This window comes from Callionymus lyra, chromosome 3 (assembly GCF_982586985.1).
Source record: "Callionymus lyra chromosome 3, fCalLyr1.hap1.1, whole genome shotgun sequence".
Taxonomy (NCBI): Eukaryota; Metazoa; Chordata; class Actinopteri; order Syngnathiformes; family Callionymidae; genus Callionymus; species Callionymus lyra.
Window position 1 is genome coordinate 20,419,778 of NC_141820.1, and position 18,176 is coordinate 20,437,953.

Sequence of the window (18,176 nt, forward strand, 5' to 3'; positions counted from 1 at the left end):
TGTGCGTTTGCTAGCATCCCATTTCATTTTCAAATGAGCTTTCTCTTAAAAGAAATGGAGATTAATAAAACAGACACTGTTTCTAATTCAAAATGAGTATCAAAATAAATACCATGTTATAAATAAATAGATTTTAATAAATGATTTCTTGACTTTGTGCATTATGATAATCCCCATTATTCCAATAACTTTAGAAATTATCATGAGAAATAACACTTTATCGTGGCATTCATTCCAGACACAAGTCATCTGGCTCAGTTCTACGCACTTGATCAAGAGTAAAAATGTGTTTACTATTGTGACCCAGAAGCCTGTGCAGGCTCAAATTTCAACCACTTTTTTTGGAATGAAAGAAAGGAGAAAATGCTTCTAAAATGTATATGTGTAAAATGTACAATTAATGTACGATTTAAACAAAAAGCATTGAGGATAAATACACTTAACGTCAAGCTTCAATAAATATTTAATGATGAATAAGTATGTTTATATGTTGTCAAGCAACACCCGAACACTGCTGTTGCCTGGCTGCTTGATGACTCTTGCATTTGGGCTACAGTTATTCCTGAAGTATTCAGAGGGATATGAAGTGTCAACAGTAGAGTAATGTCAGGAATCTACTGAAGAAAAAACACAGAGGCCTGTAATCTGATCAACTCCAAGAGGAGGGCTGCTATTCGCTACTCCCAGAGCAGCCCTGCATGGCTGACTGCCATTTTTCTAAACACACACACACACACATACACACACAAAGGTGGTGTATAAATATAAAGTCAAGTTTCCATCCATAAGCGTGATGGACTCAGCCCAAAGGTCTCCTCTGGTAGGGGAGTTGTGACCGCAGTGTGGCGACAGTTTCAGATTCTGGTTCTATTCTAAACAGAGCAGACCACAGCTGGAGTAGAGGCCACAATAGGAACCAGATGTGGGATTTGGCCGCAGAAAGAAAAAGGCTCTCCAAGAAACCTGAGGGAGGAGCAAGGCCAGCGGTGAGGGACTCTGCCCGAAACGACCCTCAATCCTTGACGGGGATAAGGTGGGGTTGGGCCAGCCGCCGTTGAAACCCCAAAAAAACTTTTAAAAGAAAATACGGACCTCCCATGTCACATTTTTCAGTCTGTATCAACCACAGCAATACACTCTTAATAAGTGACCGACCAAAATACTCACAATCAGCCTAAAATGGTTGAAAATTATCCCAAAATTACCCCTATTGTGCTACCAAAATTGATAGTGTGCGGTTGCCAGAATAGGAAAATAACAACTTTAAATAAGAGGCAACAGAACGCAGCAAGCCTCCAAATGCATATCATTTCACCAATGCCATCGACTAGCACTGCTAAGACAATATGAAGATACAAAATCAAACTAATACAAAATGGATTATCAAAGATAGTTTAAAAATAAATTATAATTATGACCTGGAGCTGAACAGATACTTAAAATACGGTTACATTCATTGGCAGTGGAACGAAGCCGTTTTAATATCAATTTCGTTTTTAGAATGTACTGCTATGACAAGTTTTGCTATCTTTTGTAAATAAAAGTGAAAGCAAAATTAAACACAAATCAATCACACTAAAAAGCATGGCTGCTGAATGATTATGTTCTATCGACCCGCTCCATTTAGCCGAGTGCACATGATTATGTTGATTTATTGTTGGTTAATCTAATGACACTCAAATCATTAACTTTTCCAGGGATGTTGCCAGTTTGTTCTTTACAAGCTGAAAATAGGATAATTTCAGGCCTGGCGTCTTCAAGGCATCCAAACAATCATGTTGTCCAAACCTTCACTTTCTTGTAACACGAAAAACTACATTGATTGACATTGAGGTGAACATTGCTTGGTTGTGAGCTCATAAATATTTTTTTTTGTGTAAATAGCTTTAACCACGCAACAAAGTACTTGCAAACAAGTAAAACACAGACCTCGATGACGTCAGTTTTGGCATCCCCCCAGTAGATTTTGCGCTCTTCATAGTCAAGGGCAAGACCGTTTGGCCACCCAAGTGTGGTGTTGACCATCACCACTCTCTCCATTCCATCCAGGTCAGCTCGCTCAATCTTTGGCACCTCTCCCCAGTCCGTCCAGTACATGTATCTTTGGATAGAAAGTAGAGGTTTACAGTCACTCGTCATTTTTGGGCTCTGCTCTGTGTGTATTTTGTTCAGGATCTGGAACCCACACTTCCAACTTGAATGTGTAATTTGTGCTGTGATTTTTTATAAAACTAAATGCTCATTATTGGTAATAAACTCGAAATAGATCATTTTTTCAGGCCTTCATAAAATCACCTTTTATCATGTCTTTTCTGCAGAAAATTAGGCGTCACATAGTAATGCTCAAGCAAGGAAATAATTAGACATTGGCAATGTCAAAATAAATATGGAGGGAGAAATGGAGGGGAATGACATGCAGTCACTTGTACTATTGTATAATGCAGATCAAGGTCCAGTGCAGTCCAGGGGCCAAGGCCTGCGTTATAAACGCCAGCTTCATGAGCTTCATGATTTAGTGAAAACTATAGAACATCTCTAAATGACACCTTTTCAAAAGCCCTGTCCGCAATAATATCCAAATTAATTTATAATTTAGCTTCCTAAAAAATGTATTCTGGGGAGCTATTGTAGATTATTTTACAAAAGAAATTTTGTGGCTACAATTGCAAAAAAACAGGGTTAAAAAACCCCAAAAGGTGATGATTTCTTCCAGCTGTAGATCAACAAAATTAAAGACATGTAGTCCGTTATGAGAAACAGGCATGTGTGATCCATCACTAAACAATTTAAGCAGAACTGATAGCTCACCCAGCTACAGGGTCCAGGACGATGGCTCTCGGTTCATCCAGGTCTTCGGAGATTAAGATCTTGCGCATTGTACCGTTGAGCCGCGTCACCTCGATGCGATCCGTCCCCGTGTCCGTCCAGTAGAGGTTCCGAGCGATCCAGTCAACGGCGATACCATCCGGGTGGTTCACCTGCGATGTGACTATAAACTGGGCATCGCTGCCGTCCGGAAGTGACCGGCGGATAGCTTTGACGTCGTCATCAGTCCAGTAGATGTAACCATCCACTGGGTCGTAGTCTATGGCGATGGCGTGTCGGATGTCGTCCACTTGCAGGATGATGTCAGTAAAATCGGGGGTGTCCAGAGATATACGACGGAGGTCCGTTCGTCGGGCCAGAAGCAGCATCTGTGTGGCACCTGGAAAATTTGAAGACTCACATTAGCATTATTGAGATAACATTTTTTGTTAAGTTTAGATTTTCTTTACTTGTTTACATGGTTGCACTTTTCTACCGCATTTATTAGCACCCGACACTTTCACCAGGCAGTCAACGGTCTTATCTTAATATAAGCACTATACAGTATTGCAAAGATGATTTGAAGTTGGTTTAAATGTAACACACTACACTAGGATCTATATTTCATTGGTGTCCACAGAGAAAGGTATGGTGAAATGATACATACTAATGTCCATTTATTTAAATCATTGGACAGTCTCTGTCAGTGTTTGTCCAGGTTAAAGTGATGAAACTGAATAACAGAAACTAGTAAGAGTAATCATGAAATTGGGAGTTAAATCCAAAAACATCCACAAAGTAATACAACAATTATTAGCAAATACATCATCAGACGTTCTACTAAAACTACATCCGAATATTACATAACATCTAAGGGGAAACATGCTGAATGATATTTGGAGATGGATGGTAAATACAAGTGGATATTGAGATCAAGAAACAGCAAGTGAATAACAGATCAAGACAATTGTATAAAAATAGAAGCTTTTGGAATACACTAAATAAACAGCATCACAACCCAATTAAGGTTCTATGAAAACAAATGTTACGTCCGTAATTGGTCGATTCCCTGCACTTGAAGTAACAAGAAGCAAACAGCTGGATGAAGTGTGTATGGCGGTATGTGGTCGCTGACCCTTTGAGTCCGCCGGCAGCCATGTTTCAGTGGATACTCTACGACTAGTTCCTCGCTAGTGAAAGGAGTCATTGTCTGCAGGGGGAGCATGTGATCCCTTCCCTTACAAAAGCTTCCCCGCCTTCATCCCTCCATAGCTCTGCAGGCCGTCGCCACTCAACCAAAAAATGTAAATAAAAGAAGCAAGGGGGATGGGGGGTGGGGCTGCCATTCATATAGAGGCGTTCCCACAGCAACCACAGGTCAGCCCCACGCCACCTTGAAGCCGCCCTGATGGACGAAGACACTGATGGTGAGATTCAGGCGCGGACAGACATTTGTTATTTGGGGGAGGAAAAACACAGCTGAGGTTTGGTTCTTCAGTGAAAAGGGGGAAAAGGCACTATAATGAATCCAATCTGGACATTGGGCTCCAATCTGTGCCCGTCCTTTCCCATAACAGATGAACTGCCAACTTTTACCCTTTGTGACACATTTCAGGAAATATTTAGATGCCTTTCTAGAAGAATTTCGAAGCTGTTTATTTGGAAACTTTACAACATTCTAAAGAGTAACACGATGAGTAAGAGCTTTTGTCTCACGACAATAACAACAGGTTATTTGAGTTTGTATGTGTGAAACTCTACTTTATACAACTTGAAAAAAATGTTTTGTTTTTTGTCAAAAGCGAAAAGGACACTGAGGAATAAAGACCTAATGTTGATTACAAAAAAACTGCTGAAATGTTGTCTTGCTAAAATGTAACATCCAACAAATGAATGGCTGCAATTGTGTACTGGTGAATGGTGAATTTAAAAAATGTGTGGAAAATGTAACATTTAAAGACTAAAACAACAGACAGCGTAGCAGGGGGCACTTTCTTTTAACATTACCACCTCGGGGCATTCCATGATAGCAATGAGGTCCATACATGTATACAAGTACACGTGTACTATATCTAGACATCTCCTACCTAACAATACTAGAATAACCTTTTTTTTTGGAGATATGAAATGGGTTTGAATGAAAAATATTGGTTTTGTCTACACTACCAGGTGCTTATACTATATTTATTGGGATAAAATGACAAAAATACTTCTTTAATTAACATTTTTTGAGACATTAAATCGAATCGAAAGACTGAGAAAACTTAATAAAATTAAATCAGACTGCCAAAACCACAATTTTCCCAATAGTTAGATGAATATCAAAGTATAAATGGGAATTCTCACCATCTCGACATGTCTTGTTATCCTGCAGCAGTTGGACACCGGTGGGACAGGCACACCGGTAGAAAGGCTTGTTCGGGGAAAGCAGGCAGAGGTGGGAACAGCCTCCGTTCTTCAGAGAGCATGGTGTTGTAACTGCAGCGAGGTAAAAATAAGTGAGTTTCCCTAATAAAAATGTAATAACTGCCAAACATAAGTGCTTTTATTCAAGATGTATAGGTGTAATGCCCGGTAAGTCAAACTATTATTTTGCCCAATACAATAGTTGTAAAATGGAGGTCGTTTATAGTCACAAACACTCACTCGCAGGTTGCCTTTTGGCGCTGAAGACATGGATGTCCATAGGTGAGAAGATGTCGGAGTGGACAACCCTTTGCTCCCCTCCTGTCTGTTTCCTGCAAGAGTGAATCGAGTGGGTGTTCCAATCCGTCCAGAACAGCGTGTCCTCATAGAGAGTTAGGGCAAAGGGATGAGGCAGCTCTCCTTTTATCACCACCTCCCTGTAAAAACATCACCAGATATTTGAGAATGTTTTCAAATGACTTGGCAATTTCTTCCAGTTTTGCACTTCAGGCAGTCAAACGCAATTGTAACTGATGATACCTGGAAGACCCGTCCAGGTTTGCTCGCTGGATGAAGTTGTGCTTGGCGTCTGCCCAGTACAATTTCTGCAGGCTGTAGTCCAGTGTCAGGCCGTTGGGCCAGTAGATCTCTTTGTCAATAATCATCGAGCGATTGGTGCCGTCCATTCCGGCACGCTCAATCTTTGGAACTTCGCCCCAGTCCGTCCAGTACATGAACCTGAGAGAAAAGCGCAAAGTCAGACAATCTGCCAGAAACCATTTGGCTATCAACACAAAAATAAATTAAAAAAACATGTTGAGGATCAAAATGTTTCTTTGGAAGAAAAGTATACTGAGGCATTAGTTGGGGGGAAGAAGTTACTGCAGGGCTGCTAATTCTCCTTTGTTTGTCTAAATTACCATCACAGCTGGTGGCGCCCGAATCCTAGCCCATACGCCCACCACACCGTTGAAAATAAACGCCTGACCCCATCAGCACCTTTTACGTCAGCGCTGGTTATTCACCCATGAGCAAATACCATAAGAAAAACAAAGAAATGTTCCTGGCAATACACCTAACATTGCCATTTTTTCTCAAAGATTCCTCAACTACGGGATCAATATTAGATATACCCTTCCCAAGAGAAACCTGGTGTACATGGTGACAGTAATGTTATAAACCGTCATTGTTTTATATCAGATTAATGTATATTTACATATAGAATTTCTCCAGTGACAGTCACACTGAAGTTAAGTTTCACTGCATGCTTAAAATGATTTCCACTTTTCATGATGTAAGCTCTGCAAGTCATGCATGTGGTTTGCATAAAATACCAATGTTAAAATCATAGAAGACAGCACTAGTTAAAGGGGCTCCTTTCATATCCAACAAAACTATTCAAAGAACACTTGTAACAGATGATGCATGTGAAGGTTACATGTATTTAAGGTTGTTTGTATGGATGGATACGTTATTGCTGCTGGACAACAGAATTTCTCCTTTGAGGATCAATAAAGTACATATTTGTTATAAAGCACCCAGAAGATGGAGCTGCAGAAGTTTTATTATTATTATTATTATTATTATAAGTGACACAAGGCAGTTAGTAAGGCAGTGTCCACTGCTTCCGTCTAAACAATCCTTCTTTTTGGTTCCCTGTGTTTTGAGAAGATGTGTATCATCTCAGCTCCCCCTTATATAAAGGAGCACCACAGAAACAGGGCAGAGTAAATCAGTTCGCTGAGATCCATGAACGATTATTTTAATAATCCAATAAAATTCTACCGTCAATTTCAGCTTTTCATTCAGCTTCTCCTAAACAAAAAAAATATTATTTTGAAGTAGAGCTGTAAGTTTGTTCTGGAGATTAAAACGGTCACTAAAGTCACTCCCTCATAGTGCTGAAGACACAAGCCCTACTGATCCTTCACCATGAGTTTGATCTACTTAAGATACGGGTCCGTCAAGTGTGGTGGTCTTTTTTCTTCGAAGTACTGCCGGGCCAGACAAGAAACAGTTGTGGGATCGCCAGTTAACTTGTTGAATAATAACTGATTAAAGTCAGCACACATTTGCTTGCTCGTCATTGAACCTTTTTATGTTGACATTACTTCCAAGAATTTTTTAAAGAACCATGATGTCTTCTCAAAATGTCCCACCAAAAGTTAAGAGTGGATCCAGTAAAGATGAAAGCTATTCCAAACGATTCCTAGCTTTTTAAGAGTGACGCTAAGGTGAGATATGTGAAGAACAGGGAAGAGGATTTGAAAGTGTCTAAGGGGTTCCCTAAACAGACGACATATCGTATCGTTGACAAACTGAGCGAGAAGTAAACACAGTGCCTCTGTAAAGTTTGGTTTCCTTGCCCTTTTCTTCTCCATTGTTCTTCACGGGTTTGTGGTTGACTTGAAAGCCAACCAACAATACTACTTAAAGGCTGATCAGCATTCACAGACATTGATGAAAGCTAAGCCATTTTAACCTCATGAATACCAAATTTTGTTGAAAGTGCAGAAATTACCAGCATGGCAATTGATAAAGACAAATAAGTACAACTATTTATATGTGAATATTTTGCAGTATACAAATAGTGGGTTGTGTAGGATAATTAGTATACAGAATAGGTTAATATTTATTTAACAGACATTTTATTTTCTGTGAAATATTAACCAGTCTTCAAGTTTATCAAACGTAGGATCCATCCTTACCAAAAACTATATTTTTACTATGTTTTAGGATCAACCAATCCCCGACTTCAAATTATGACTCAAACCAAGCAGGCGAGTCAACCACACCTTACTATGATAGGAGTGACTGTACATTCCTTGTAAAGAGTTCTCTGAGAATATCCTGGAATCACTCCAATGCCAAGACCACCTTGCTAGGAATGTTAAGGTTAAATTAGGTGCTCACTGAGACGATTGTTGTGAGGACATTTACATTCTTACATGCATATTTAAAGTATGCAACTTGATCTCTGGCTATTGATCTATACAAATAACGTGTTCAAATTCAAATGTTAGAGATGTTTTGTCATAACAAATAAATAAATGTCAACCTATCCAATGATGTTGTCTCAAACCCGTCCAGAAAAGGGCCGAGATGGTGCAGGTTTTAGTTCCAACCAGTCGAGCACACATGAGTTGACGAATCAGGTGTCGGCTTAAACAAGCACCACCTGACAGACAATCAACTGATAATAGTCTTCAAACACCCCATTGGTTCAACTATATGTGCTTGACTGGTTGGCTCCAAAACCTGCACCGTCTCTGCCCTTTTGTGGACCAGTTCGACACCTGTGAAGTAGATCAAATGCACAACCAATAACCAGAGGAACCAATGTTTGAAATAGTCTTTGAAACTCACCCATATGTTCAATTCTATGTTCGGAATATGGACGATGATAGAGTTAAGAAGTGGGTAATGCTTTCCTGAAACAATTTGTTTCATTTGATTGGATTACAAATAAACAAGATATACTGTAACATGCTGGATTAATGTTTGGCATTCCAAGCATGCATAGTTCCAAATTCAGATAGTGTATGATGTCTAAAATTCACTTACCTATTATTTTAACCATTTTAACTAGATTGTAACTAAAAGGTTTCATTTACCAATTTTTTTCTCAATGTAATGTGTTTTACACTTACAAAAAAATGGTGTCAACTTGTGTATAATTATTGTCAAACTTGCTGACGTATTCAAACTGGTTGATCATAAGAAACATTTTCAGTTTCCTGAACAATTCAGCCGAGGCAGAGAGGGAAACAAATGAAATGTGCAGCAAACGCACACAGTACAAAACAGCACAACACCCCCACGCTGCCAACACAAGAGGTTCTTTGTGTTTGGTACCTGATGCATTAATCATTGGTGTTGAACTGGGTCCAGTTCTGCGTTCCTTCGTGGATTTGGGGTACCGGCCCCACAACATTTGACAACAGAACTACAAGGCAGATACTGACATGCTAGAAAAACCTATTGTAATTGTTTGCTTCCACATCAGGGGATCTCAACTCATCACCTCATTAAAATGCTGCTGACCTGATTACCTCCCAGTCACCCATCCTAGCCAGCTGTTTAAGTGTTTATGCAGAACCTTCATCAACCACGGAATGAAACGGGGTAGACAAAAATATCACCCTCACATACACATCATGCACCAACTTTAACAAGTTGACAAAAATAAATTATAAAACAAGTCAACGATTACTACAAGACTACATTTTTTTTATTTTATTTCATACCCTATGGCTAAGGAGTTCTATAACTTTCTATAATAATCTTTTCTTTGAATAATCATCATCTTTTCAGGAACAGTGTTGTATTTAATTATATCCTGAAGTAGCAAGTTATATTAATCTTGTATAATGTGTATAGTTTTGGAAAACCATGATCTGGATCAATAAGAACCTACACCGACAACTCTAAATCATTGATTTTGGTCCCAAACCCAAGTGCAAGTTGTTTCATAATTTCTTTCGTATAATTTTCCTTTTCAAAGAAGTTGTGCAACAGCAAATTAACCTGAACACAAATAGCCTCAGCAAATCATTCTAAGGATTACTGGGTCCAGATGGTAATCTAGAATACCAACAAAATGTAACTTTCCTTTCTTGGTCACATTATCAAGACTTCCTGAAAATGTAAGAGAAACCAGTAAATAACAAAAAAGTCGCAGAGGAGGTCACTTGCTTGAATTCTTCTAAGAAAAAAATGGTGAAGTGATCATGTTAAAAGGAATAGACCTAGAGGGGATGAATTACTCTTTCGCATTTTGATGTTATCACTTGTCAAATTTAAAAGATTATTAGCTATTCAGTCACGGGTAAATATCTTAATATCACAACCACTGTGTGTGTGCAGTGGTTTATCAGTGAAAGCCTGGATCAAGGTAAATAAGATAGGAAAAAAAGAGCTCAAAAACAAGTCAAACATTATCTATATTTTAATCCGAGGTTAGCCCCAGGACTGTGTTAGTACATTCATGATTTTCTATTCCATTAGCACATAGAACAAGGATTTCTCATACTGTCCGTTTTTGTGAGCTTCAACACACGCAGTTGGAACACTGGGAAGGTACTCTCACACAAGTTATTTCAGGCGTCACAACTCGACTGTTTTAAATGTTGCAATCAACTGAGGATAAAGTCCATGCTCACACGCAAACTGGGAACATTCCCATAGCCAAACTTCTCGAACAACAGGCCAACTTTATTCGACCATGTTCGCTTGGCTCCGGGACACCAACACTGTTGCTTCCCCTCATAAACTCAACTCCCCACCCACATTTATTGAGATCTTTTTTGGCGCTAACCTACGCTGGAAAAACAATCCAGGTGCTGTGGCAACAATGAGTCTTTGTTGAATAAAACATAGAGGTACTTAACAACAGCACACACCAGGTTTCTCATGTACTACAGTTTAAGCAGCTGCAACATATACAGCATAGCAAAAAATAATGTTTAGGAATACATCAAATTTACTTGAGGGATATTTAACAGGGCAAAAACAAAGATTGTGGTCGCACTTTACTGAATTAAATCTTTGTTCCTTCTCTCAAGACAAGTGGAGAAGCAAAATATACATCATCATGTCCACCACTGAACATATTTCAATGATACAGTCAGAAAACAATTGTTTCAATTAGATGATGTTCTGGTTGCAAGTGCAGCCAACAAAATATTTAAATACGATTATAATGGTCAACGTTATTATAAAGCCCTTTTGTTCCTAGCACAGCAAATTTGCTGGCGTGTATTGGGTATTTTTCCGTAAAGTGAAAGTTGCCACAGATTAAACAGCATTTTAGGAGTGAAACAAGTATAGTAACTTGTGTTTGACTATTAAGATAATAAAATTAAAAAATCTACTTGTATACACGCACATTATCTTTGAACACTGACGTCAGCTTATAGTAATAAAAAAAAATAAAAAAAAGGGTACAAGCTTTGCCAGGATCTCACACAAGGAGCGGAGAGAGCAAAGACGGCTTTGGCGACTTTAATCTTCGTTTCTGTGTTGATCAAATGATGGGAGGAAGCACCGTGCCCATAATAGAAGACAGTCAGAAAGGAGGGACCACACATTTAAATGAATCTAATGAATACATTATAGCAGCTTTCATCCCATTTGACCAAATGGATTCACTCCATGATCTGCTGCAGGGATGGGAGTGTGGTAGAGGGCAGGAAAAAAAAGGTGCGGATAAATGTTTGATCAAAGTGTTGGGAAAGAAACTAAAAGGTAGGTTAAATATTTGGTAGAATTGACGGTTAGGGCTGTCACGATAAGTTGAATAATCGCGATGACGTTGACTATAAAACACGTCAAAAACATCATCTTCCGTTGGCTTCTCCGCCTTCTGTAAACTCTTGAAGTGCATGTGCAGCTGATCAGAGTCGGCCTTGACATATGTTATATCAACATACAACATTACAATAGCAAGAAAGCAACAGAGTTTGTGGGGGCAGTTTACTGACGTGAAGGAGAAGAGAGTGTATCAACCTTAAATCTGCAGCAGTGATACACGGTGATAAGAAGTACATTCGAGCCAATTGAACTTCTAACAGTCATAAGTTGCATTGTTAGCCATTAACTTCAACATTTCTGGGATTTATATTTCACAGGTATCTTAGATGTTTACAGGTTAGATGTTGCATTGTGTGCATTTCATATAACTACACGAAAGTAAAGTGACGAAACCCCGCTAGCCCGCCATTTCTTCACAATAAAAGCACAAAACACTAAACGTCACCACACTCGACAGACAAATATCATTGGTAGATCAGACTCATGGTGACAGATCAGTATGGCTTGAGAGGTCAGCACCATTACGAGTGAAGGGAGTGGAGTTGAGAGACTGTTCTCTACTTAGCTTTTATCTTCAGAACACAAATTGAAAGCTCACCTTTATATTAATAATTTCTTGTTTTATTTAATTAATTTTAATTAAATAGTTCCTCTTTCTAATATAACAAGTTCAATTTGACTAAAAAAGTATTAAGGTAGTGCATATATTAAAAGCTTAAATGCTGGAACTTATTTATGGTGGTATAAGTAAAGCTTTACGCTGGTTTTCATAAGTATCACTTCAATGTATGCTTAATTACAAACACTTCACAACAAGTTCTTAAGATGGTTGACCAGTGCTGGATTTTGAGTATATATTCCAATATTTAGAGACATAATAAGACCAGGGCAAGATGGTTTTCATAATACATCCATCAATAAGGGTATAATTACTCCTTAAATTAAACAGTTTTATTATAGTGCAAGAATGCTGATTGTAAATGGAAATGCTTCCTTAAAGAGGGGCTTCATTGCTCGACTAAAACAGCAAAACATACACTTCGTTCTAGCTTATATTAGCCTGTAGTAAAAGTGAGTTTGTACACCTATAATCATTTGTTTTTACAAAGAAAAGGTGCCAATTCCATTCCTGTTCATCACCGATGTTCAACCAAGAACTAAATGTTTTTCATTGCCAATTATTAATCCGTTTATCACACAATTTTTATCAAATGAATGTTCTGGGATGAGGCAGTGTCCAAAAACCAAGAGAAGTATTCAATGGGATTTTTAAAATGAACTTACCCTAAAGCTGGATACAGGGCAATCGCCCTGGGCTGGTCCAGCTCCTGCCAGAACAAGACTTTTCTCAACGATCCATCAAGTTCAGACACCTCGATCCGATTGGTTTCTGAGTCCGTCCAGTACAGTTTACTTCCTAACCAATCGCATGCCAATCCATCCGGTGACGCCAACCCCGGTACAACAGTCTGTACGACACTAGCTCCAGACTGGTTGAAAATAGTCCTTTTGATGGCCTCTTCGCTTACGTCGCTCCAATATATTAGGCCCTGAGAGTAGACATAGTCCACGGCGGCTGCGTCTTCCAGCCCTCCTACCACCACCGTGGCGTTGGCCTTTTCATGCGCCGCATCTACCAGCCGCAGGTCCCGTCGATTTGCGTAGAGCAGAAAAGGTTCGCCTGTAAGAGATTAAACACAAAAGTACATTAACACATCGCCTTTTCTTAGTATTATCATCCATCATCAATAAATACCTTCAATTTATATAGTAATATCTACCATAGGCAGTGATTCTATGCAACAGTCTCTCACAAAATAAACATGGCATTTACAAAAAACATTTTTCAACTCAGTTTAACATAGAAACATCTGGAATCAGCTTCAGGAAAGCCTTTAGTAGCAAAGGTTTGGGTTTTAGAGATCCTGGTGTTTTTTCTATCAAGTTTTTAAATTACAAGCATTTACATTTTGGTGTACCAGGGATAATGAAAACCCAACTACACCAACAATGCTAAGGTAATTATTATGGAGACAGACTTCATAGTAGCTGCATTTATGAGTCATCATTTAGTTAGACAAATTATTCCAATCAGTAAGTTGCCTGAAGCAAATGCAAAAAAGCAGTGCTCTGTTCAGAGAACACTTAAATAGGATTAGCATGTTTTTTTTTATTTGGCTTGTCCTCGTCTGTACTTAATGAAGAGAATCTATCCATCTATCTAAGTACATAAAATCCACAGCATTAACAGGCAAAAGCTAAGGTGCAAAAATGATACATAGTTTTCTCTCTCCTAAGCCAGTTAAACAGAAGTTTACAGAAACATGACTCAGACTTTAGTATTTAAACCAAAGTACCAAACCCGGTTAACAAAATATTATGCAAAAATGTCTTTTCATTTTGTTGACCAAAGACTTGACAACTTTCAGCGGATTGAATTATACGAGAAGACTTGTCAGAAGAACTTTGGTATCAATTTGTTACCAGAACAAAAGAAAATACAACGATACCATCTTATTTTGGTACGACAGGTAACTAACACACTTGTAAGTGGAGGAACCGACTGAGGGAGTAAATGCATCTTCTTTGAGTGCAGAAGACGAACATCTAGTCTCCAAAACAATCTGCAATTTTGAGTTAAAAAAGACACATTGTCCTTATCATAAACCTGCAAGCCGAATTCTCATTTAGAAATACTTTAGATTTGAGGCGGATGAATGTGGAGTAACAATTAACCCTCATGTTATCTCAGGGTCAAGGTGACCCGAAGACCCGAAAACAAATGTGTTTGAACGACCTCAGTGCAGTTTTTTGAGATAAGAAACACTTTACAACAGCAACACACAACAGACACCCATGTTTCTTCATTTAAAAATAGTATAATAATTACATTACATTAACGCAATGCGAGTGTTGCTGAGAGTCGCATAACAAAAGTAAATATTTTTTTATTATACTTTACTAATTAGCACCGTTTGAATGTACAATAATTGAAGATTTTGTTATTTATCCACACACTTATAAGACAGAAATGTTTTTCTTTTTATCTCTGCAATGGAAAGTCCATTCTTGCGTCAACTTTTCTATCAAATGTATAAATGCAATACTTTAAGTATCTCTTTCCATATTTGTCAGGAACCTGAACCTGCTGTGTAATTGGAGGACTTGAAGGATGAGGAAAAGCCACAGTGTGTGCATCACTATTTCATACAAAGCATCTCATTGCATTACCAGACAAGGACCCAGAGCGGGGTTTTTATTTGCCATAACATAGAGACCACCCAGTGACACAATAGTACTGTGCCAACACAAGCCAGGTTCATACATCATTTGTTTGCACAGACTTCAACACAACTCCAACAGAAAATACATATTGGTAATGATTGGATTTGCAGTTGTTGCGTGAGTGGAACATTCAGCCGCCGAGGCTCATGTTCGACCCTCCACCAACTTTCATGAAAACCAGCCGGATAATTAATCTTCTTGCCGCCTGTGAAAACAGACCCAACCAAAGGAAGGTAAGAAGAAAAACGCAGCGAGGCTCTAATGGACCTACATTTCTCTGAGAATGGAGCACACAAGTGAACCTCAGTTTATTATTTCAACATTAGAACCTCAACATTGGGGCCATGAGGGAGATGTTTCTTCCAACGTCTCAAATTCCTTTCCAGCACCACCATCGTTGCTTCAGATTTTTGCAAGATATTATTCTTTATAAAAACGGATTGTTCCTTCATTATTGAAAATCGAAAATCGACTATAATGCGCTATCTGGAAATGTTTTATTAAAGCAAAACTAAAGCACACATTAAAAAAGACCTATGCTCCGGAGATCTATGTCCCTAGACGACATCTGCAGACATGTAAGAAAAGTAAAGATTTTAAAGACGCAAAAGTGCGCTTGATAGCCCTCCATTGTGGTGCTTCCTTTGTCGTTTTGTCTATTTAATACAAAACAATTGTATTTAATAGCATTAAGTACTTCTGATTAACAGTACATTGAATAAATGCGGGGCTAACTGAATTATCTATTAATTTTGACATGATATTCTGTCCAGAAAGAGTTCCAATTATTGATTTGTTAGTTTGAATTAATGTATCTTAAAATGAGGGAAAGAGTTGCGTCTTCAAACAGACGAGTAAATTTAGAGATGTTTTGGTTGTAATTTTAAAACAGATGGTCCAGCAACTGAAAGCCGAAGGATGGAACGGAGAGAAGAGTAAAGGTAAAGGAGATGAGGCAGTAGCACAATAAACATTAACAACATCATTGTGTATGTTTGCAAACACAATGGTCCACTCAAATCCGATAACCATGAGGCAAAAACCGTCGTAAAAAAAACCCCACTAAATCAATGAGAGGAAATATCTGGGGGAAAATGAAGAATAGATAACTGCTAACTCAATTCAACACTTGGAAAAATAGGTGGGATGTGAGGCTGCTGTAACCTGACCCACTAAACCAATTTAAAGTTAACATATATGAAGCAGGACACCATTGTTATTGTTCATTTTACTTCCATTAGGTATCTCAATAAATATTGTTCATCATCACATACTGCTTTAATTGATGCTTTTATACACCACCTTATTGTAATATGAAGTAATTTCTATTGACGACATCAGTGTAGTTTTTCACTTTTTACACATTGGTACGGAAATTTCCTTAACTTAAAAAATGATCACAACTACTACTTTGTTACAATTAACATCATGTTTCTTCTTCAGGTGAAAAATGAAGTTCATACAAGTTATTTTATTTTAACTTGACAAACATTAGAAATTCCCAGGTACCTGACTTTTAATTGTTGGCTTTCACTGAAAAAAAAAATTCTTAAAGGAAATACATCAAAGGTCCTTTTTTTCCGATTATTACGTTTTTCTTATTTTATTACTATTATTATAATAAATATATCATTTATTGAGATTGTTGCTACAAGGACTGAATCTACAGTAGAACTGCTGAATTAACAAAATGTAAAAGTATGTTATAGACTTTTATAAGGTATTTTATGGACTAATATCCATAAGGATCTGACAACTTATACATAACGACCACTTTTTTTTTAACTGACCATTTAACGTGTTCGTTTACATTTAACTAAATAAATAAAAAGTTGATAATTTGTTACAACTTTTATGTTAATGAATGAAAACAATTTCATTCAGAATAAAGCACCTTGGAAAAAAATCACAGTCATGAAAGTAACTTTCTTTTTTCTTAACAAGTGTCTCACTTTAATAGGACAAAAGATTTGCACAAACAAATCTGGTTTAAGTTGAAGTTATACCTTGTCAGGTAATTTAATATCCAACGCGTTAGCAACATTAGCCACAGCTAGCTGGAAGACTTGTTGTGCTAACTCCACAACCTTTCAAGTAGCCGCAACTTCAAAAAAAAAAAAAAAAGCCCAGACGAACAAGATAAAAATCACTTCCAGAAAACTGGGTGCACGAAAACAATATTTACTGGCGTAAAGTGTGAAGTCAACGCGTCCAAAAACTGGGAATTTTAGGAGTTTTTTTCCCGAGCGAACACGTAATGTTTGTGGTTTCATTCCACTCCGTCCGACAGCGGCGAGGCTAGCGTTAGCCTCAGCTAGCTCCGACACCAGATCCCAGCGGGCCCCAAAAACAACCGCAATAATTCCCCTTTAAAGCCTTCCTGCCGACACGTCGCGTCACTTTCGCACTCGTCTCCCGGCGAAACACGAGCGAATAAAGGCGAGAACCGCGAGCGGCGACGAGCGAAAACTTACCTGTTACGAGCGAACAAAAAGTCCACAACAACAGAGTCCGCAGCACGACACCCATCTTTCTCCCGATCCTCGGCCCTGCCGCCGCTTCTCCTCAGCGCGGACTTCCCATCGCAGGCGCCGCTTCCCCGGGACTATATATGCTGGATCCCGACGTCAGCAGGGTTGCGAAATAAAACACGGATGCGTGCTAGAATATTCCAACTTTCATCGTGACTGGCCGGAGTCTCGCTAGCTGGGCTTGGATCTACTCTCTCTCTCCCGTATCTCACATTGTCCTGCAGGGGCTCCGTCGTCTCCTTCCGCTGTGAGGAAGCCGCTTCCCCCCCCCGCCTCTCTCTCTCTCTCTCCCCCACTCTTCTCCCCCTTCTCCTCCCCCGCCACTCGACTATTGTTGGACTGATTTCATGCTTTCGAGCCAAAGATAATGTTACAAGACGGAAAACAACTGACTGCCCTCCAATTCAGATGCAGATATATATGAGAATAAAATGCACCATGGGGCCCCTAGAATAAGAATAAACATAACAATGTGTGTGTTTTTTTTGCTGCTTTCGAAACTTCAATAAACATTTATCTTTATGTATAAGTGTTGGGATATTTTTTCTTTGCATTTTTAAAGGATAATGACCAACATTTATCATTATTCATATAGATATGATGACATGATAACAACATATTCCTGCCTCAGACATAAAGTCCTATCATCATGATTTTTATTTTTATATTCCAAAGGGCATTCAGATGCAGATGTATGAGAATAAAATGCAACATTGGCCACTAAAATAAAAACAAATATAACAATTGTGTGTGTTTTTTTTGCTGCTCTTGAAACTTCAATAAACATTTATCTTTATCTATAAGTTTTGGGATATTTTCTCTTTGCATTTTTAAAGG

At 38.5% G+C, this 18,176-nt stretch overlaps 1 protein-coding gene across 1 annotated transcript in view; it reads right to left on the reverse strand.

The window, feature by feature from the left end:
* The window catches only part of lrp6 (low density lipoprotein receptor-related protein 6), a 33,564-nt gene extending 16,009 nt beyond the window's left edge, over positions 1–17,555 (reverse strand). The window contains exons 1-7 of the mRNA XM_087786935.1: positions 17,283–17,555; positions 12,808–13,204; positions 5,752–5,949; positions 5,452–5,648; positions 5,152–5,283; positions 2,809–3,205; positions 1,930–2,101 (exon numbers count right to left, since the gene is read on the reverse strand). Of these exons, the coding sequence (XP_087643061.1) occupies positions 1,930–2,101; positions 2,809–3,205; positions 5,152–5,283; positions 5,452–5,648; positions 5,752–5,949; positions 12,808–13,204; positions 17,283–17,337 (1,548 nt within the window). The 5' untranslated portion in view covers positions 17,338–17,555. The remainder of the gene's footprint in view (positions 1–1,929; positions 2,102–2,808; positions 3,206–5,151; positions 5,284–5,451; positions 5,649–5,751; positions 5,950–12,807; positions 13,205–17,282) is intronic.
* Positions 17,556–18,176: the final 621 nt, after the last annotated feature.